The sequence below is a fragment of the Cyprinodon tularosa genome, unplaced genomic scaffold, assembly GCF_016077235.1.
Source record: "Cyprinodon tularosa strain WSP-4 unplaced genomic scaffold, ASM1607723v1 ctg281, whole genome shotgun sequence".
Lineage (NCBI taxonomy): Eukaryota > Metazoa > Chordata > Actinopteri > Cyprinodontiformes > Cyprinodontidae > Cyprinodon > Cyprinodon tularosa.
The window spans coordinates 125,041-148,277 of NW_024038987.1; the positions used below are offsets into that span (position 1 = coordinate 125,041).

General features: G+C 37.2%; 2 protein-coding genes across 3 annotated transcripts in view; one reads left to right on the plus strand and one right to left on the minus strand.

Moving 5' to 3' along the window:
• Positions 1–2,711: 2,711 nt before the first annotated feature.
• Positions 2,712–11,020, minus strand: sar1b (secretion associated, Ras related GTPase 1B). The gene is made up of 7 exons (XM_038290469.1): positions 10,826–11,020; positions 8,328–8,403; positions 6,653–6,772; positions 6,427–6,492; positions 6,202–6,305; positions 5,791–5,922; positions 2,712–4,317 (listed from the first exon to the last, which is right to left on the minus strand). Exons 2-7 carry the CDS (start codon positions 8,383–8,385, stop codon positions 4,201–4,203), a joined length of 597 nt encoding a protein of 198 aa, XP_038146397.1. The 5' UTR covers positions 8,386–8,403; positions 10,826–11,020; the 3' UTR covers positions 2,712–4,200.
• A 2,335-nt stretch (positions 11,021–13,355) lies between these two features.
• Positions 13,356–23,237, plus strand: part of sec24a (SEC24 homolog A, COPII coat complex component) — a 29,109-nt gene continuing 19,227 nt past the window's right edge. For both annotated transcript variants that reach the window (XM_038290463.1, XM_038290464.1), the window contains exons 1-3: positions 13,356–13,724; positions 19,809–20,399; positions 22,421–22,585. In XM_038290463.1, coding sequence (XP_038146391.1) covers positions 13,664–13,724; positions 19,809–20,399; positions 22,421–22,585 — 817 coding nt within the window. In that variant the 5' untranslated portion in view covers positions 13,356–13,663. The remainder of the gene's footprint in view (positions 13,725–19,808; positions 20,400–22,420; positions 22,586–23,237) is intronic.

A 23,237-nucleotide genomic window follows, 5' to 3' on the forward strand; every position in this document is an offset into this window, starting at 1 on the left:
CTACGTGCTCGCCCCCACTTTCACTTACAAGTCTGACATAGTGGAAAAATTACAAATCTTCTTTTGGAAAGTAAGCTTGTGTGAGCAATGCAAATAGCAACTTTTAAACAGAGCGTGCACAAGGTGAAATGGGCTTGTGTATGCTCTCTTAATAAGCATTCCCTAACAGGAACAGGTACAGGGTTGTGCATGTGTTTTTTTTATGTGGAAAGGGCAGGTCTTCTCAGAAATTCGCAAACATCCTCCACAATACCTTTAAACATATATACAAACATTTACTCTAAAAGTTAAACTCTTAAAGCCATGAAAGACTCCTTGTAGTCCAACAATGAGATAATCTGTCCACCAATCTTGTAAGGAGCAGTGATCTGCCGCACTGGGAGCGTTATGGAGTTAAGGGCCTTATTTTAATTCCCAGAGTGACACTTTGGGTTTTAAACCCCATCTGCAATGCTCTTTATAGCAGCTATCATTAAGGAAAAAATACACTACTTAGAAAAATTCCTTTGCAAAGTTTGTTTCACTGGAAGGAATTAACTAACTGTGCCTAATTAAAAAAATAATAATAAAATTACCTAAGCACAATCCAATCCATCCAGTTGGTGGTACACTTTTGACCTTATGGTAACATTTGGAATATTTTACCCTTTTCAGCCCTACTAACTTAGTAAACCAATGTATAAATTCTTTTTAAAGCAGTTTTCTATGTTTTGCGCACCACCTAGTGGCAAGATTGTGCACTGCTCCTGCCATGTAGCATTACATAACTCAGCCTCTCAATGTACACACCGTTATGTAACATAATACATAATATTTCAAAAGTGTTTAAGCTCACATGCAATGAATAAAGTGTATTTTAGTTATTTTGTGTAACTATAACACTGTTATACATGATAGAATATATATATATATATATATATATATATATATATATATATATATATATATATATATATATATATATATATATATATATATATATGTAAAATGCATAGATATTTTCTAATAGTGCTGCAGAACATGAAATATAACAAAATGACAAAAGAATCAAAGCCACTGTTATTGATAATTTATTTTTGATTCATTTTACATTAAGAGAACCCACTATCAATCCAATTATTTCAGATACCGGTAGGTTAAATTCTTCCTACAATAGAAATTTGAGTTACAACACAAAGCGTTAATCTCTTAATCATTCAACTTTTTACATTCTATTTCATTTCATAGTAAACAGGACCACTTCTATTCAATAACCTTCACTCAAATGCTGGCTTTTGTGCAAAAATCTTTTTTTTTCCCCTTATATTTTTCACATGATAACCGGTGATAATTTACAAGCTGTATGGCCACTTTTTTTTAGATATATATTCAACAACAAATGTATAAGATATTGATTTACTGTGCTTATTTACTTTACTACAATATTACAGGCTCATATTTTGTGGAGCAGCTTTAAAAAATAAACAGTAATTTTGGTCCATGGAACAAAATTTTTGGACACCGGTGGCGTACAGGATCAGACAACAGCGTCAGATTTCCCTGACTCTAGTCATGGGCAGTAATATTTAATTTGGGGTTTAAATTATATAAGAAATAGCCTTAAATATATTAAACAAGCAAGATGCAAAGTTTAAACTCGTTGCCGATTCTCTCTATCATACAGCTGTCTAATCTGGCTGGTTTGAACTTGTATCCCTTTAACAGACCAATTTATTTTTTTGCTACACTTTATTGTTTCAGATGATCAAACAAAACTGAATGTCAAAGATGATGTGAGGATGTTTAAAATGCAGTTTGTATTAAAGGAAAAAGCTATCCAAATCAACCTAGACTTGTTAAAAAGCAAGTGCTCCCCTAAACCTAAGAAGTATTCTTGGCAACATCCATTACCAACAAATGATTGAAACCAGCTCAAACATATGATTATGCCACAGCCTCTTAAACTCTAAGCTATTTCATAAGCCCTTTTCAGGGAAGATTATGTATTGATGGCAAGTTCTGAACCATTGTTTAATAACCTCCAAGTATGTTTGAACTTATCATGAAATGTGAGCAGGGTATCATCCCTTCTTCAGGACGTTCCACTAGAGGAGAAATCATGACTTCATTAAATATTGGCCTGATGCAAAAGAATGCAAAAAAAAAAAAGAAGAAAAAAAACGCAAAGCAGACCAAGATAATTACACCACCACCGTCCTTAACAGGTGGTTTAGTATCTTTTTGGTAACACTGTACCACATTGTGCAGGAAACTTTAATCTTTCAGCCTACTTCATGTTGTCACACAGGTATTAGTTTCCCAGTCATCAGTCTTCACTATGACTTATCAAAATTATGTCAGTTTTGAAAAATATTTGTAAGGGGGAAACATCAGTTTAGATGGTTTTCCCCTAATAAATGACAATTTGAAAGCCTGGAACTGTATTGAAGGTACTGTGTGAAAATCAAGTTTGAACATTAGAATTGAGAAAAAAATCAAATATTTAATCTAATACTCAGTATTTTCAGCATGCTTTTCTAATTTAATTATTTTTCACATAAGATTCTATTTTGTAAAAAAACCGAATCATGTAGTTCCCTTTACAGTTGGGCTCATTTGCTATTACTGCATTTGACAGATTCATTGTGTATGTGGAAGTTCTTTTTTTATCCCATTTTAATTCTGCAAGGTATTTTAATTGCTTAGAATGATGCAAATAAAAGTAAGATTAATTGGGCCGATCATTCATTGCAAACATTTATTACATTTTCTTTAATGATGCAAACAGCAAGTCCCATCAATGTTGGAACAGCTCATTTCTTAGTCTTGAGGGAATGAAAGAGACACAAGGACAGAGACAGATTAAAGTATATTATGCACATATCCATTGTTTCCTTAAAAAAACAAACAAAAACAAAAAAAAGAAAACATGACAATCATCTCTAGTTGGTAATTTTGGCATCGTCTCCCCTCTTATAGTCAATGGTCCTTGAAAATAATCAAAAGAACAAGGCATGCATAATAGTTCCTGTTAATGCACATATTCCAAAGGATACCACTTAGAAGTAGAAAATCCATGTACGATGTTTGTGTACATTTCATATATATAATATATGGTCCCTTTGTTAGAGGTGTCCTAGGCCTACCAGTCTCTGCTGTGTTCACTTGGTCACTAAATTCACCCTGTTAAACGGTCTCATTTTCTGCATGACTTCTACTATTGCCTAATTTTTTAACCACTGTCTGTTTATTCCTCCCCGCATGTCTTATGGCAGGTTATAATCAGCCCGTTTATTGCAAAGTTTTAAGTACTTTAAATATCTGTCTTTAGGTCAGCTGACCCTTGTGATATCTACATAATTTTATCAAACGTTGCCAGAGTTGTAGCCAGTTTAATTTCCTATTTAAAACGAGAAAACACCCCCCCTCCCCTTTTTAGTAGGATTGCAACCTAATGGTCCTTGTTAAAAAGGTAGCCCACAATTTGGACCCATTCAGAGCTGTTCTGTGGTTCAGAAAGAAGCTTGAAACAAACCTTTGTCAACTTCCACTAAAAGATATGAATCTAATTTATGATACACTAATATACACAGGTGAAACGGCCAAATGTGTGATGGTAAGGGCTGTGGTTGCATCTTCTTTTACCCAAACCATATTGAAAAGAGGGAAAAGAAAGAAAACAAGTCAAAGCAAAAACACTGATTAAATACAATGTGGAATGAACTATCTGTTAAAAAAAAAGTGTACTGCTATGTATTCAACTAAATAGCTGTCTCTCATTTGCTCCAGAGGAGCTGAACAAGGGGGAAGGTGGCTGATTTACCAATAGAATCATACAGAGATTAATTTCATGAGTCTATCATCACACTTGACAAATGGCAGCGAGGAAGAGGAGGGACAGGACAGCGAATGACAGACATGTTATAGAAAAGATTCTACCATTTGAGCGGGAACCCCTTTGCTGTTGGAGAAAAAAGAAAAAGATGAATGTGCGCAAACATGTATGAACGCAGTAAGTGCGGAACCAAATGTTCGACCAATAAAAGTCTATTGGGATCGAGTCGTACTGGTTTCTCTGAAGGCGGAGGCAGACTTGATTAACCGAACATGAGGCTGAGTATGATGGTAACGATGGTAATGATGGGCGTCTTGATTGGCTGGTTTTGGCGCCCCCTAGACGGTAGTGTCGCAGATGGCGGAGAGTTGTGGGACTGGGCCTCTTTAGTCGATGTACTGGGAAAGCCAGCGGAAGCCTTCGCCGTAGCCCTGCCTCTTCAACACGCTGCACATGAACACCTCCAGTGGTCTTGTGTTCAGCTCCTTCAAAGGGACATTGCCCTGGGAAGAGAAGAGGGGAAAAAAACAAATTAAGCTATTCTTAATATACTCGTTCTAAAATTCTGTTTTATAGTGATGCTTTTTTTCCCAACAAACATAGTTACTTGTAAATGAAGTAATTTAATTCCTTAGGACCTATCCATACGAGGAAACAACTGCATGACCAAAGAACAACATTTTAGAAAAATTCTAAATCCTACAATGCAAAGCTTTAACCTATAAATGATAGAAATACAAAACTCAAAGCACAGTACTAGAAGAAAACTGAAGCTGGCACCCTGCCCATGATGAACTTAAAAATCGGCAAATAGACTGAATGGTTTGTGCAGTTCAAATTATCGTCATGCTGTATTTGTTTCAGAGACATTAAAGATTATGGCTACATTCACACTGCAGGACTTTATTCTCAATTCCGATTTTTTTGTGTGGTCGTTCACATTTCCAAACATATGCTACCTGTATTTGATCTCCTCTTTGAACTGCATTCATACGGCGTAAGTATAGTAGAGGACGCGATGACATCACAAGTAGCAAGCGTGCCCTTTGTTTAAGGAAGTAAACATTGGTGGTAGTGCTAAGGCACATCTCATGATTTTTCATTTCTCTTCCAACTGGATCCAGAACATTAACAACTCAATCGTTTCAAGAAGTTCAAAAACAGCGATTGCTCTCTCCTCATTACCATCCGCCATGTTGGTTTTTCTCCCTGCATCTGCTTTGCAAAACAAATAATTTCATGGTTTTGATGAAAAAGTTGGAGCTATGACCTTTAACCAATGAAGACTCCACCATTTTGAATATATTTATTTCAAATTTTTGCTCTTCCAGTAGCAATGATTAAATTGAACGGTTCCTAGTTTTAGCACCTGCTTAAATGTAGGTCAAAACCTACAGAGTCGAGTTCAAAATAAGACATCAGAAGACTGCTGTTCACCAATTCACTAGGGAGCAGAGTTGTAGGTTGCAAATATATGTTAGTCGGGATTGATGTTACACTAACTAAATCCTTCAACCTCTAAATCACTACATGCCTAGCTTATTTTGTGTACAGTGATCATAGCAAGCTAGCATTAGGTAGTTTACTTCTAATTACACCTTTCAGATTTATACCGCTCAATGGTTCCCCTCTCCTACTGATCCAGTTCTTTATCTTGTCACCTGTAGCCTTCTTTTAAGATGAGTATGAATACAAATTCTTAACAGTGTAGAATGCCCTCCACTGTTGCTTTAAGTTTGTGTCAAACAGACGATGGTCACACTGCAGTGGTACTGAATTGTAAAGGAAAACCAGCCATACAGAGAGAGTAATAACCTAGTGAAACTAGGCTAACAGAGCTGATACCTATTTAAAAGGGTCATAGGGCCTTCCTGTAGTTCAGGTCAGCGATTAAAAAGTAATTTAAGATTTGTTTTAATCTTACAAACTTAAAAAAGCAAAAGCTGGGTACCAATAGTTATTCTTGGTTTACTTACCTTGCCTGTCGTCTGTCCGTATAATCCAAAATATTCCCTCAGCTTCTCCTCACTCACAGCTTCAGGCCTGTCAATTTTGTTGCCAAGGATTAAGATAGGCACGTTTCCAATGGTCTCATCTGTCATTAATGCCTAGTAAAGACGAGAAAGAACAAGTGAGAGGAGCAAGTTTGATTAATGAATATTAAAAATGGAGTTTTGTCAGATTATATTAACCCTCAGAGTTGTTTTATTGAAATCACACTAAAAATGATTAAGTTCCGTTTTCAAACCCATCAAAACAAGTTGCTAAAATCCCAAATGAATTTAAACAGATTCACTGAAAGTTCCTGGTTACTTACTTTTCAGGTTACTTTTAAGCTTTATTTCCAACCCTAATGACAAAACAAGGAATTGCTAGTACATACTTACATCAAGTTCTGTTTTTGATTCAGCCAATCTCTGAAGGTCTGCACAATCCACAAGGAAGACGATACCATTGATGGCAGGGAGGTAGTTTTTCCACACTCTCCGGGCTGCGCCAACAAAATAAACATTTATTTTAGCTGATCAACTTATCTTCAAACAGCTTCTTTGGGTACCATAAAATGTACAAAATTTTAATTATATAAAAAAGAAAAAGAGAGAGAAACAAACCTTGTGCATGTCCTCCAAGGTCAAAGGTGGTGAATGTCATGCCAGCAATCGTCAGCTCCTCTGATGCTGAGAAAAAAAAAGAAGAAACATTTATGAGTGAGGTTGTAGCCCAGATTCACCCTGCTGCATTTTACTTTTAATTTATCAACTGCATGGATAATCTTTCCACACATAGCTAAGTGTGCATGGGAGGACGTGCAAGTGTGAGAAGGTGGCAATAACTCACTGGGGTGTAAAGTTGGCACATGCTGTCCCAATCTGTCATCTTTGAGCATGTGCAGTAGCGTTGTTTTGCCAGCATTGTCCAGGCCAAGAAATACTAACTTGCCGGATTTCTTGTACAGTCCTAAAATTAGAACCATTTAGATTATGAAGATATAATACAAAATATCTAAAAGAAAAGAGGTCTGCTAGATTACAAAAGCTAAAGACACACAATGAGTTAAACCTTCATTTAAAAGAAATCAATATTTGTTTAACTTGGATTTGATCTCATAAATACATATAGTATTCTAGCTTATTCATGTTAAAAGCATAGAAAGAAAAGCTATGCAATGCTACAAATAAAAGGAAAGCTGGACAGAAGCTGAATGTAAAACGCCGAGCTAAGTGTTACAGAGACTCATCTCTGCCAGTTCTTTTGAATTAGCAGCAGCTGATTTCTGAAGGAGCAGATATTTTTGGAGAAACCGTTGACAAAGAGCCTGTCAGCATGCTAATGAGTTTGCTACTTCACAGCTTCCTCTGCTGGCACGAGTAACGCTTCGAAAAGTAAACGCCTCCTCTGCTTCTGGAGTTTACATGAGAAAAGATTTTGACAGTTCTCTAACATGGGAAGATTACTGAAGAAACCACAAGAGATGTGCAAACTGAGGCCACTCATTACTCAACTTAATCTTGGGTTCAATAAGTACAAATTCTGAGTAAGTACAGTGAAACTGAGCGGATTTAAAAGATTTCTGACTGAGTCAGCTTTGCTAAACGTCACCATTACTCAGTGGCTCTGTGCGACCTGTCAAACTGGGAGAACAGGAACAAAAACTACGTGTGTCTTTGACACTGAAACTAGAACAGTGCACTCTGGAGAGAAGACCTAGTTGTACGCTTTAAGAGATATTCTGCTGTCAATCTACAATCTGTTAGAAATTCAAATTACAATCAAAGGAACAAAACTCTCAGGGTATTTCTAAAGAATCTTTCCCCTGTAATAACTCTATGAGCTACAAAAACATTTATTTCCCCTTTGTGAGCAATTATATATTTTTATATTCTAGTTTTAACGTCATAAAATGGTAGATTGGGATTTTTAAATCAAACATATTATTCAGGCGACAGTTGGACATACACACACCGTCTTTTGAGTAACTTCCATTGCAGCATAAATAGATTTCCAGGAACAAACCGACTTGTAAATATTGAAAACACTTAATGCATGTTACAAAATATTTAGCAATTTTTTAAAGCTCTTCTTCATTTTAGTTACATAAGTATAAAGAAAAACCTGCAATAACGTTAATAATATATATTCATCATTTCAAATCCCAGACCACTTGTTGAAAAAGCTGCATCTCACTACATGTGCAAATGTCAAATATCATCTAATGACTTTTACCAAATCATCTTGTTATTCCCTAAAGGTTTAACTTTTATAGCAAAACTGAATGCAAACCAGATTATAAGCAAAAAATTATTGAAGGCCACAGGAGTTCTTTGGTGAATTGAGAGTAGGGAAACCAAAATCTGGAATATTTTGAGAAGCACCGCCAAAGTATAAGTCAACCATCAAAATCTTTTCTGAATATGTAAGGGTAAATGTTTTTCAAACATTTAGTTTTCTGAAAGTAAACTGATTTTTACACTTTGGTTTATGTTTTATAAACAAAGATATCAGCAGCACTCACCTAAAAACTGTAGTACGCTATTGAAACCGCTATAAATCCAATCAAATAGGAATGACATATCCGGAGCTGTTAAATTCTGAAAGACAAAACAACAACATCCACAAGTTATTTATAAGTTATCCGTAACTTTGAAGTGTAGTGGTACGAATGTGATGAAAATGCAGAGAAGAAAAATTATAAATTCAAAAAGACCACTTCTGAAATACATCTCTTGTCCACATAATTTATTTTTAAATAGTTAACCATTTGTTGGAGTAAAGACATAAACATAAGTGTAGATTGAATTAAACCTGGACAATTTTTCCCCATTGATGAAATAAGCAAGCCAAACATTCTTTTTTGTTACAGTGGAAATAACTGACCTGCAGCAGCAGATAACAGGAGATCAAGCTCCACTTAAAGAAAATGCACTTCATCTGACTATCAGAGTGATTGCAACGACATCAATAAGAACAATGAAAGGGTTTCTACACCTAAAGATTAGCTTTTTGTATCTTTTGAAAATGAGCTTCTCTTTAGAAACTAGAAAACCTGTTTCAGGGGAGTTGATAGACTAACCACAAGCTGGACAAACAAACTCTTTTAAAACACCATAAATTAAACAAAGTGTTTCAAGATTTCCAAATTGTATTAAGAAAAGACTTGCTATTATTGTGTAAAATAGAAGCTTAAAGTATATGATCAACATGTTTATTGCATCCGTACAAATTCACAAAAACTTTTTTACAAGCATATAATTCCTCACAAAAACAAAACAAAGAAATACTTAATGATAATTTCAAATCGTATCTTCTGTGATTGAAATTAAGGCATTTAGCAAGGTAAGCCAGTGTTGAACTCTTGCCTTAATTACATAGTGATGCAATCACTCCAGGGCTAAAGTATAAAGTAGACAAAGGTCAAGATTAGGCAAATACAAAAAAAAAAAAAAAACTCACACACACCCACACACACGATCAGCTGCTGTCAGACAACCGTGCCAGTGGTGTGATGCATCAGTGTTTGAGAATGAAACGTTAAGTGGTCGGAAAGTTTTATCTGAGTTTAAATCAAATGTCATACCAGTCAGTGGACGTTTTATCCATGACTGAATATGCTGTTCAAGTTTTTATTCAAGCTGAAATCCATAACATGCTTTCAGTCCTGAACTATATGTTCTACACAAAAAAGAACAGATACAGCTTATATGAGCCCTGATGACTTAATGACCACAAAAATAAACAGTAAAACTGATGTGATTTATGTGATTAGTTCCAAAAACATCCACTGACTCAAGTTTGTCATTTACTCTCTCCTTTTTAAGTTCACACAGCTTTTGCAAATCAAAAGTAGGATGCATGGAAAGTCCAAATAACTTGAAAGACAGAAGATTGAATTTACCTGACCTCTTGAGCCTTGTTACTGCGACTAGTTTCATATGACGGTACTATAAGAGTGTTTCTTCATTAACAGAAAAAGCCTTAGATGAACACATTTAACCCCAGGGCTTAAATTTAGGCCTAAATGTCAGAAGAGCCACACACCAAACAAATATTCAAAACATTTAAACTTACTAGCGTCACTTGTGATGTCGTAATTTGTAATGATCACAAAATTACAATCAGGACTACAAATATAATGAATTAAGAGTTTCCACACTAGACAGCCTATAAACTAACCAAGGCATATAAAAACCATTCACATTAAATTACTGCTATACAAACTATAAATACCAGTGTAATATCAACTTATAATATATTTTTAAAGCTGTCAAACACAACAAAACATCAACATCTTAAGAAAAAAAAAAACTAGTTAAAAGCGGTGTGCATATGAGCTTGTGTTTGATGTTACAGTTTCAGCATCTTTTACCATGTGTTACAAGTTGGATTACAGCACTAACTTCACATTATTGTTAAATAAACGGCCGAAAGTGTGAGCTTAGCAGAAGAAAACAAAAAACATAAACACGAGCTCATATAAATATATTTATGAAATGTGTTTAAGTTGTCATACTTGAAAAATGTCATAACATTATACTAAGATGGAGCGGCGCTAAACATTACATAATGCAGCGTAATACACGTTAGGTGTGACGAAAAAAAGCTTAATATCTTAGATTTTTTTTCAGATCTATGCCAATAGTGGAGGCTGCGTCTTTGTTTTTTTTTTTAGTTTTAACCGACCTAGGAACAAGCTACGTGTCATATTCTGTAGGCGACGTCGCATCGAGCGGCTACGAGCTGCGCTAGCCAATTAGCGGTTAGCTTGACAAATAGTTTTCTCGTGACCTACAAACACGCAAATATAGGCTAAGATAGATGTTTCTCGATCAAATAGGGTTCCATACGGTTATTGGGCACAGTGGGGTATAATTTGTCTTCCTATCAAGGTTAAATAGGTTCAAACGAAGCAAAAGAGCAATGCTAATGTAGCATCATTAGCTACCGGAGTAACAAGCTAAAAAGCCGAACACTAACACCCGTTTTTGTTGTGACATAAATTGATGGAAAACTTACCGTTTGTTTAGATGTTGGTTTATTCGCAGAGTTTCTTCGCTCTAATAATCATGTAAATCAACCTGCCGGCCAGGGGGAACAGGGAAAGTGGCTGCCAGGTCTTCCTCAGCTCCCTTTCGTATTTTGTTACTGAGCCACGACACTGCAATGGCTGTTCTGCTGCTCCCCAGAGCTGCTCTGCCCTGCCGCTTCCTGCCGGTGTCTCACTGTCACTGCTCCGACGGAACACATTAAATAAACCAACACCCCACTCATTGTCAATGCAGATACAGCAAAATTTAATACCACTTGCCAGATAAGTTTTTTTTTTTTTTTTTTCATTTGTCATTTCATCGCTCTGAATGTACTGGGACATTCTTTCTCTTCAAATGTGTTTTTCCCCCTTTAAATCAACATGTTTACGTACAGTCCTTTGGATCACAGCTTTTCTTATTCAGATTTTTTGTGTCATTATTTTATGGTTTTACCTGTGTTAAAGTCAAAGTATATAGACACTCATTTTTAAATGATTTGGTATGGTGTCTATAAGTGGAAACTAACAGATTTTTTTGAGGGCGGTATTGGTTCTGAACAATCTAACACTGAAGTTGTGAAAAGAATATTGGATATGGTTTTTAATCATATTAATGTACCTGATTCGTTGGTGACACACACACACATATATATATATATATATATATATATATATATATATATATATATATATATATATATATATATATATATATATATATATATATATATATATATATATATATATGAGGCCTCTGAAACAATACAGCACATAACAGCAGGGTGTAAAATGCAGGCAGGAAGTGCATACATGGAACACCACAACCAGGTAGCTGTCATAGTGTACAGAAACACCTGCCATGAGTATGGGCTGGAAGTCCCAAGGTCAAAATTGAAGACACCTCCTAAGGTAGTTGAGAATGACCGAGCTAAGATCCTATGGGACTTCAAGATCCATACTGACAAACAGGTGATGGCTAACCAACCAGACATTGTGTTGATCGACAAACAGCAGAAGAAGGCAGTAGTGATAGATGTGGCAATCCCAAGCGACAGCAACATCAAGAAGAAAGAACACAAGAAGCTTGAGAAATACCAAGGGCTGAAAGAGGAGCTAGAAAAGATGTGGAAAGTAAGAGCAGCAGTGGTGCCAGTGGTAATTGGAGCACTGGGGGCTGTGACCCCCAAACTGGGAGAGTGGCTAGCAGATTCCAGGTAAAACATCAGAGGTCTCTGTCCAGAAGAGTGCAGTCCTAGGAACAGCCAAGATACTGCGCAGAACCCTCAAACTCCCAGGAGAGATGTAACCCTCTCATAAGAGGTTCCAAATGTGTCCAAATGTTCCAAATGTGTCTATCTACTTCTTTTTTAAACATATGGATCCCCACAGTTTGACCCTTTGCTGCCAGAATATTCAGTTTAGGGAACCTGGGTCCATATATTTCTCTGTTCCTGTCTATTAAAACGTATTATAAAAAGGTAACACTCTACTTGATCTGTAAGCGTTATTTTTGCTGTTGTTTATTTTTTCACTATTATCTTTTTTGTTTTTTTTATAAATTGCTGTTTCCCTAGTTTTCTCTATCACTTATTTATTCTCTCTCCTTTTTTATCGTTTTCCTTGTTCAAGAATCAGTTGTGCAACAGTAGGGGTCTCATAAAATGTCCCAATATTTGCAGATGTAGAGAAAATCTGTCTGTGATATTATTCCCGCCTTAATCTATCTATCTATCTATCTATCTATCTATCTATCTATCTATCTATCTATCTATCTATCTATCTATCTATCTATCTATCTATCTATCTATCTATCTATCTATCTATCTATCTATCATCTATCTATCTATCTATCTATCTATCTATCTATCTATCTATCTATCTATCTATCTATCTATCTATCTATCTATCATCTGTCTGTCTGTCTATATATCTATCATCTATCTATCGATCGATCGGTCTGTCTATATATCTATCATCTATCATTCATCTGTCTGTCTGTCTATATATCTATCATCTATCTATCATTCATCTGTCTGTCTGTCTACCTATCTACGTTTTCATGTTAGTTTAGAAAAAGACTGTGTAAGTCTATGTAATTGATTGTAATTGAACAGAAATATATATATCATGATATTATATTATATTCCAGCAATACATTTATATCTGCTATATTGGATTAGTTACTTCGACCTTTTAAAAAAATTGGCTTAGCTTCTAACCCTCTTTAAAGTGTATAATTTCTGGGGGGAAAAAGAAGGATTAATTATTATTGTTCTTCGACAGGAAAAACTGCTTTGGATACATAAAGGTCAGATTTTCTATAAATTGGCTTTATAATTTAAAGGCTAACTAGAAACATTTTCTGGCTCCATACAGGTGGAGGATTTTTGTCACATCCCAGTTTCTGTGCATCCCTTGTTTCCCTTGTCTTGTTTCTGGTACTCTGGAAAAATCATGAGCACAGGAGGAAATGCCACGTGTACATACTGCGCATGCCCAACCATTTTTTACGTTGATCCTGCTGGGTGATCCAAACTTCCGGTGAAAGGGGAGAAGATTACTCTCAGCAGGCCTTCGTACACTAACCTGTGGGTTGTCGAACCGGGTCTAGAGTACAAATCATGGCTTTGTGAGGGCAAACAACCGTCCAATCAAGACATTTAAAGTAAACACAAGATTTCAGCTTTGGGCTTTACCACTTACTTGGAGCTACACCGCCAAAGCCACAGGTTTGAGTGTTACTCCGCGACGGTCAGAGCTAGTCAGCTAGCTTCCAGGGCAGTCAAACGAGAACCTCCAAATTAGATTCTGGTGTCTGTTTCAACATGTCAACCGCCGGGTTCAACTCCCAGAATGGAACTGGGACGGCACAGACCTACACGAATGGTGAGCAACTTCTTAAACCTGTGTGAAGGCTGTTGGTTTCGATGTAGCATATGAGCTAACGCTGGTTAGCTGAAGTCAGGAGGCTAACCGTTAGCTGGCTTTACTAGGTAAAGATGAGCTGTCAGGTTAACCGTTGGTTAATCTCGACTCTTTTTAGCTGTTTTAATGAATATTAAGATGGGCTTCATGTTACACAAACCGAAGTGTATGTTTAGGTAAATATTTCTAAAGGGAGTTGGCTTTAGTTTTGGTTTTTAAATCACAAGTGGCATAACATTACGAAAGCACTGGGTGGTTATCAGACTCAACATGGTATCCTAGGCAAATCAGTAGTTGATCTAATTACATGCAAAGTAAACCCGTAGTAGATTTATTATCTAAAAGAAAAAAAGTTTTAAATAAGTTAAAATGTTTTCATACGTAGAGGAAAACGAGTAAAAGATTCACATCAAATGTCTTTGAAAGTGATTTTTTTTTTCACTGTTGACTAAAGGATAACGAAACTCAAATTAATTTACCAGAATATTTGTTTGCTATGCTGGATTGACATCAGTGTTAGAGGGCTAAACAGGACCAAGCTGTGAGTGTTCTTCCTTTCACTGTACATGTGGCACTTTGGGAATGATCCAAATAATTTAAAAGCTGTGATTTCCCCAAACCAAAATAAGCTGCTTTGCTTTGGTTAATTATTATTTGCACAGTTTAATCACTTTTCCTTGAAAACATAAGAGAAACAATTTACTTGCACTTGGTATGAACAGATATAAGTATCCTGCAGCCTTTATTGACGCATGTAAATAACTTGTCTTGCACTGATGACTTCAGGCATTCAATTCAATTCAGTTTATTACTATAGCGCCAATATACAACAAATGTCATCTCAAGGCACTTTGCAGTTCACCAGATCATGCAGTCAAATTGATTCAAAGTTTTCTATCTAAGGAAAACCACTTGATTGCATCAACTCATTGACTGGGATGCGATTCCTCACACTAGGCATGCTTGTAGCAAAAGTGGAGAGGAAAAACTCCCTTTTAATAGGAAGAAACCTCCAGCAGAACCAGGCTCAGTGTGAGCGGCCATCTGCCGAGGCCGACTGGGGTTCCTACTTTGTAAAGCTTAACCCTGAAATTGTAAATAAGCAGAATTCTTAAATTCAATTCTATTTATTGCTGTAATTTTTAAACATGGTGCATTTATAAGCCAAGTCTTGAATTTGTCTGGTTTAAATGTTTATTCTTTTTAGGCTGCATACCTTGTTGTGTCTAGTTTGTGTAGAATATTTTTAATTGGTCAGGGTTTGTATGAGATTTGAATGTTTTTAGAAGCATAAAATTGAAAACCATGGTTTCATTGCATACTTTTTTAAATCAAAACATTAAAATAGAATTTCACAATAAGATGTAAAAAATGTAGTAGATTGTCAAGCAGAATGTCTGATGTTTATGTCCTTCTGTTCTTGATTTGGTAACGCAATTAGATAATAGCTTATGCAGCCCAAAAATCTCCAGTCAGCTGCTTAACAGAAATGTAAGCAATTGTAATCTTTAACCGAATGGTGAAGGTTAGGTCCTCTTTAGTTTACACACCACGTCCAGTTTTAGACACTGAAAACAATCAAATCTTAATAACTAGCTTATATGCAGTTTGCAGTGACAGGGCTTGTTATTCTAAGTTCTATACAGTCAGACTTTAGTTTTCTCACTATTACAAAGGTTCACCAGTCTTCTTAAAATAACTTTTAACAATAAGAATACCATGAAAGAAAATATTGATCACCGGTGCAGCAGGATAGCATCTTGACAAAGCGGATCTGACCTGACAGCCCCCGTCATGGGGCTTTGAAGCTATTATTTAAACATATAGTGTTTGCTTATAATGTTAAAGGGATAGTTCGGGATTTTTGACATGAATCTGTATGGCATCCCCATCACCAGTGTCATGCAATCACACTGACTTACCCCTGGCAGCATCCTGTGAGCAGAGTTCTCGTCCAGCTTTGGTCAAGCCGAAAGTAGTCCGGCAGGTTTGCTAGACCCAGCGAAATAAAACGTTTCTCTTCCCAAAACATTATGTGTTCAAAAGAGCGATATTTTTGCATCCCAAAAACATTGTAGTGGAAAAAGTCACACGTCGTTATTGCTCCGCCTAGCTCCTAGCTAGGCGGAGCGAGACATGCATCTGGCTGTTGTTGAGCTCGCTGTCAGAATGACGGCGCGCACTGATACGAACAGAGAGAAAATAGGACCAAGTGATAACGACGTGTGACTTTTTCCACTACAATGTTCCACTACAACTGCTTAACTGTTTAAGATAATGAAGCTTTATTAACTTTTTCACAATGATTGCAAGCACGTGGCATCGTTCAGCAGCTTTGCTCCCGTCTGTTTGTTTTTCTTGATCACTTTGGATCTCTTTTACCTGCACTTTTAAATTAAGCAGAGTTTAAACTTCCAGCAGTAGGTTGTTGTTTAGTTCAGGTGAGGCTGCAGGGAAGGGAGGGGCCTAGTGTTTGTTATTAGCACCACTGCTGGAAGTAGAGCTAAAGAAGAGCCAAATGGAAAGGAGACGCTTTATATGGATTTTTACACAAATGAGGATCTTCACTTTTTTTTTTTTTTTTTTTTAGTTTTGATTCTATCATATCGAGGGTTTGGAGCCAGAGGGGCGTAAGTGGCATTTGACCAACTTTACAGGAGAGCGAAAACAAAATTATGACCAAACTTTAATCAACTGTATTTATTAACCTTCAACGTCAACATTGCACCCACATACATACTTGTATTAAGTAGTAGTTCAGTAAACAGATTATGATATATTAAAGCAATTAACATATTGTAAAACATTACAAAATCATAAAAAATAGGTAAAAAACAGCAGATACGCCCTTTTGACACCAAGCATATACAGAATTTGTAAAGAAAATAAGGCGTATCTTCTGCTTCAAACACTTGACATTCACAAGAAAAACAGTCTTATTTTATAATTTTTGCTATTATTATCATTTATTAATATTTAATTTATTTAGCCTGGGCGTGGCCAAAATGAGATAGACCTATTTCAATTCTGAGTCATGACAGAAAAAATATGTATTTCATTTAAAACAGTTATTCAGTTAACCAGTTAGTTCACCTTAAAACATTTAAACATGTAAAACTTTGACATTTAATTTTTGACATTTAACATTTAAGTTCTTTAACTCTAACATTTAATTTAATGCGTCATGTTTACACATTCCACTCGTCAACTACACATCTGTACTATCAGTGCCTACTACTTTCAGGGAGTTGTAAAACTCTGCATAGTAATTAGGAATACTCCCATTGGTGCAAAGGGTGAGGAGATCCTTTTTTTTCAAGGCATTTATGCCTGGGGGGCTTTCATACAGTGAGCTTGGTGATTGTATGGTGCTTGTGGCTCTGGTTGGTAGGCGTACCATCATCTTTTTGAAAGTTGGGGCAGTGACATCATACTTGAAGTAGATTGTCTTCGGGTCTTCTTTCGTGTAGCGGAACCACTTTATCTTCTGCTAATGGACAGCTTGTCCCTCCTCATCTTTTGATCTGTTCTTCACTGTGAGGTTGGAGAGGGATTTGAAATCAAGGAAATCCTTATGCAGAAGCTCATTCACACGGTATGGGTTTCCCTGCCTTGCCATCCTCACCAGTGTGTAATACCCATCAGGGGAGTAGATGCACACTTTGCGCCTTGCAGTTTCTACTGCGGCATGCACACTGTCGCATTCCATTTGGCTTTGCCCCGACTCCATGAACTTGTGGTCAATTGTTGAGAGAGGCAGCGAGCTCACAGCATGCAAGCACATAGTGCTGAAGGCTGCATTTCTGTTCTGTCCCCCACAAGTGTCTGAGTACAGAACAACATGTTTCACTTGAGGACTAAGTCCTTTAAGGTACATGTGAACACATGTGCTGATCTCAGAAGATCCACGGCCACCTTCCCCCTCATGCCACATGTAGCAGTCAACATCCTTACAGCCCATGTCATACACGGTGAGGTTGTATGTACTCAACTTTCGTGAGTAAAACAGGCTACTCACATTACTCCATGGAGTTGTCAAGACTTGCTCAAGGTCAAAGGTGACAGCCTTGCATGATTCATCTTCTTTTGCTCTGTTTTTATCAGTTTCTTTCTGTTCTCTTGCCTTGGTCTTTCTTAATTGGTGGGCATTGTATTCCTCACTGTGCTTTGTTTTTTCGTGGTCTTCTAGACGTTTATACCACTCGCAGTATTTGCATGCGTCTTTTTTAGGAGTATGGAAGGCCATGTTAAACTCCTTGTCAAACACTGACCTATACATACTAAGCTTTTCTGGTTGGATGTTCCACTCTCCACATTTCTCTTTATACAAGTCATACATTTTCATGAGATTTAGAGAACCTTGCAGATACAGCTTGCTTGTGTCTTTTCTGGAGTAGTGAGATTCAAGTGTGGGAAATGAGCGGATGTGTTCTCTGATCTTTTCTTTGCTGCTTTCTGGGATTTTGTTATGCGGTGCATGGCGTCCTTTCTTGCTTGTAGGGGTCATTCCCAAATCACTGTGTGTGAGGGCGCCTGCTGATCGTGCAAACTTCTCTGAAATATCAAGGGTCTTCAAAAAGAAATCCTTGCATACTCTAATCTGCTGCCCATTGGATGTTAAGTAATACTCAAAGGAATTACTTCTCCTTGACACCTTTTCCTTGTTTCTTTTTTCTCCCTTGATTACATGGTTGAGGATGTAGTCTCTCTGCCTTGCGGAATCACCCATCTGCCAATAGCACTCAAAGATGCTTTGTCGCACTTCTTCTGGAAAGTTTGCATTGCATTTGTAGCGGCAGGAAGCGCAATTCTTTTCTCTCATCCTCCTTCCTTGAACAGGCAACCCTCTTGAATTTATGTAACTTTTCCCTGAATTTCTTAGTCTTTTGTGCTTGTTTCTCTTCCAATTTTCAACATTTCTCTGTCTCTAGTAGTTTTTGTATCTTACCTCCATCACTGAAATGAAGAGCAATCTCTGAAGCTTCATCTTCAACTTCATCACTTTCCCTTATTATACTGATCAAAATCTTTTCTGCCTCAGTCAGTTCTTGCATGTCTGCAGTTCTGTCACCCATTTTAGCACTGGGCACCACTTGTGTTACGCCCTTTTGACTCTGAAATGCACTGCAGGGTCTGGTATTACTCAGAGCCACAAGGGCGTATATGTACATACGCCCTTCTGGCTCCAAACAGTACTCCACCTTTTTGGTAAGGTCTTTGTTGTTTTATTGTTTTATTCAATACAGATTCATTTCTGATTTGTATCTTTGGCACCACTAGATGGAGCTAATCAAGACCTTTCATTTGATATATAGAACTCATTTTTGACCAAAATGCCACTTACGCCCCTCTGGCTCCAAACCCTCGATATTATCCTTTTAGAAATCTTGCTGTGTTCCAATATTATCTATGCTACAGTAAGACTTTTACGGTTTAGAGAATGCATCAGTGATAATCTTGCAAAAAATATTGTATTTTTAATCATTTAAATACTAGCTTACCTTTTGTGAAAACCTTTTCATTTTTGTGGTAATTATCTCCTAAGCTTATCAACGTAATTTTCTGTTTTTTTGGTTATAAGTTATATGGATCTGTTGGTTCTCCCTGGGTGGCGTCACTACTTCTGTGCTTATGTCTACAGGCTCTTTCACTCTTGGTAACTACATCTGGTAATAAATGATTGACTTTCTAAAGGACATGTTTAAAAATTATAATTTGACTATTTTCATGAGGGATCGTAGGGTGAAATTTGTTTGCCCCCTTTCTTTTTGTCTTCCAAATCACTTAGAAATGTCATGAGTTTTAGCTTTACCAAACTTTATTCGAGGGAGCGGCAGATTTCAGTATCGGTTACTGAAGATTTAGACAAATGACTTTATCCTTAAAGACAGAGACGCTTTAAAGGCGAAGCTCAGATAGTTACAGTCTCATCAATTGTAGGATTTTTTTTTAAAAACTGGTGCTTGTTTTGTTTTTAAAAAAAGAAACGTATGATAAGGTTGAGTATATTCTCTAAAATCTCTTTATTTTTCTTTCGGTTTACAGGTCCATCACAGAATCCAGTCGCTCTGCAGCAGCCGCCAGGGTTGGGATATGGCATGAACCATCAGCCAGCCTATCATCCAATGCAGGCCAAAGGTCCTGTACCCCCTGGTCCTGGCATTCACACCTTTGGACAGTATCAGCCCACTCCCCCTGTTAGTTCTTATCAGCCTGGCCCACAGCTCAGTTCCTATCCCTCTGCTCCAGGACAGCCAATGTTGTCTAGGCCTCAAATGGGAGGTCACCCACCCAACACCCCTCCTCAGTCTGCCAGCCCTGTTCCCAGGTTGCCTCCGGCAAAGGCAACACCACCTCCTCCTTCTACCAGCTACTACTCAAACCCTCCACAGCCAGTGGCTCCTGCATGGCAGTATAATGCAGCTCCTCCAGCCATGGGGCCAGCCTCCCCTCTGAGCACACCTCCCAGGGGCCCTGTTCCCAATCATGTGAATCCAGCTGCAAGCTTGGCTGCACCGTTGCCACCGGCGTCGGCTCCTTTCAGCTCTGCCCCACCACCCCACTTGTCCCATAGTGCCGCCCAGCCCTCAGGTCCAGGAGCCCCCCCCACTTCTATACACGGATACCCTCAGCCAGGTAGGAACAAAAAGCACTCCCATTACCTCCAGCTGATCTGTCGTTCCATCCAAGCTTTCACCTGGTTACATGTTTAACTCAAAGCAATTTCTGCATGCCCTCAAAACAACACATTCCAGCTCAGAGATAAGCATGAAGTTATGAAATAAGTCTGTTATATAACTAAAGGCAAATTATCAGCTGGTGTAAAATCAAACCAGTGAGCTCATGAGTAATTATTGATGGATAATCACAATAGTTTTCTATAAAATAACGTTCTATATTATCTGCTTCACTGATGCACTTCGCAACCTCGGCATCATGAATACAATGATGACTTAGCTCTTAAATTACTTCCATTCACCTCCATGTGCTGAAGATATGCATATCTGCAGTCCTGTTACGTTGGAGCTGGACGTTGGACCCCTGCTCCAACATCCAACATGTTGGCTGGCTGCTGTCATCTCCTCTGGCTCCTTTCCAGTCACACACTTCCATTTATTCTCTCTGTTCAAAGTTACTGTTGGACATTTGTTCTTTCCAACCTGATCTTTGAAAATACGTCTCATATAAAAAAAAAAACCCAAAAGGACAAGTTTTAATTTTCAGCTTCTGCTCCATATAATCATGATAAATGTTTTATAGTGCTGACATTGAAAAGGGTTAGAAAAATAGGAAATTAGGAACCAAAAAAATAAATTATTGTTTTATTGGTAGCGAGTCATAACATGACGTGCATAATATGTAAGTTTGAGACATTATTTTTGCCCACATAAATAAAAAGCTTTATGAAGAACTTTGACGTAGTTTTTAATGCTGCAATGCACGGAAAGTCCCAAAGTGTATCTTTAATCGGATTAGTCTTTAATTGATTAATTGATTATTTAAGTAATTTAATAATCGTTAACTTGAGTGTAGAGAAAACATGCCTTTAGCTGACAGAGCAACACACTTAGAGCAGTAATCATACCAAAATTGTAAACGTGTGAACATTTTGCATTTAAGATGTCTGTCAATATGCTCTATCCAGACCTCAAGTGGAAATTTATTTTCCCTTGGTTTAATTTAGCAAAAAGTATTCTTTGAGAAACCTTTTGCCATATGATTATTAGTCAATTAATCAAAAAATAATCAACAGATTCATTGATTTGCAAAATAATCTTTAGTTACAGCTCATGTATCGTAATAACTTGGTGGCTGAAATATCTGCATCCTTTAAACTCCTGCAGAGTTGTGAGGATAGCGGGACTCACTCCTATTAAGCTGATATAGCAATAAATACCTCAGGCCACCTGCTCCTGTGCCTCCTGATATAGACATGTTTAACAAACACGCTGCTCATAACGTACAAGCAACAATTGTTTGAGAAATATGGTATTCCTTTACAGCAAAAACTGACCGAAAGCCCAGCCACAGTGCTTTAAAATGTATTACTTTGCCAACTTGGGTCAATTTTTTATTTTCATGTGATCTGATTTAAGTTGATAAAGTGTTTTGCCTGTTTTATGTGTCTAATTAAAAGAAAATAGTGTGCTTTTAATTAGGAGGATTATTAATATGGTTATACTGTCCCAACTCTGCTTCATTCCAGTATTTTGCAGTCTGAATATTTCCTTTCATTTAATTCTTCTTTGGATGCCATTCACAGAATAAGCTGTAGTTTTATGCAGCTGAAAAGGGTCTCGTTAAACCCTATCATCTGGGGTTGATATTATTTGATGTTCAAGTCTTGAAGGTGGTTGGATGGAGTTCTTGCTGTTCTGACATTATTTCATTGTGGATTAGTTGTGCCGTCAGCTGCTGTCACCTCCTCTCACAGCCTCTATAGTTACCTCACCCCTAAGGTCTCATATCTGTCTTGAACATAGTACAGATGCACACTGGAGATAGAGATGATTTCTCTCTGATGTACAATCTCTAAAATAGGTTATGTTTAACAATTATTTATATGTTGATGAATATCAGTCATGTTTCTTTTTTCTAAATAAACAAAATACCTTAGTCGTAAAGAATAAGCCCTTGAATATTCTCCTTTTTATCAGGCTCTGCTCCTCCACCAATGAACCCGCTGGCCCCGCACACATACCAGCCTAACAGACCTGCATATGGTCCTCCACCAACAGGACCCCCACCGGCCATGAAAGCAACGCCACCCCCCACTGGACCCCCAGTAACCAGTGGCACGCCTCCTCCTCCCAAAGCAGATGGTAGGTTTTGTATTATATATATTTATTTATATATATATATATTTTTTCAATCTGGCTGTGTTTTATTTGATAATACTGTGAGATACTCTACCTGTTGGAGGATGTAAAAGACTCCATGTTGGTGTGGACTTCACTGTCTAGTAGGACAGTGATAAACGTTAAGCCAAAGCTACAGTGGGAGGGTTTAGATCAATATATGTAAATAAACTAGCTTTCTTTCAACCACTGTCCTCAAAACAGGTCTTTTGTATTGTGTTATTTGGTTTTCTATTATTATTAAAATTAGTAATTCATTTGGGAGAGCTACTGATGCTTCAGTTTTAATTTCACTGTAGGCTGACAGGAAAGGATGTATGAGAGAGAGGGAGAGACATGCGGGAAAGGACCACAGGTCAGATTCAAACCTGGGTAGGCCGTGTCGAGCACTAAGACCTCCATACATGGGTCGTGTGTGCTAACCACTGCCTCATCGAAGCACGCCCATCAATACTTTAGTTTAAAAATAAAATAACAAATTTAAAATCTCTATTAATCATTTTAAAACACAAATTTAAATGTACTTTAGTAACCCTAAGGCAGAGAAATAAATATTCGCTTCTAATGATAATAGCAGGTAGTCAAACTACTTAATATAGCAACAAGCTAGTCCTTG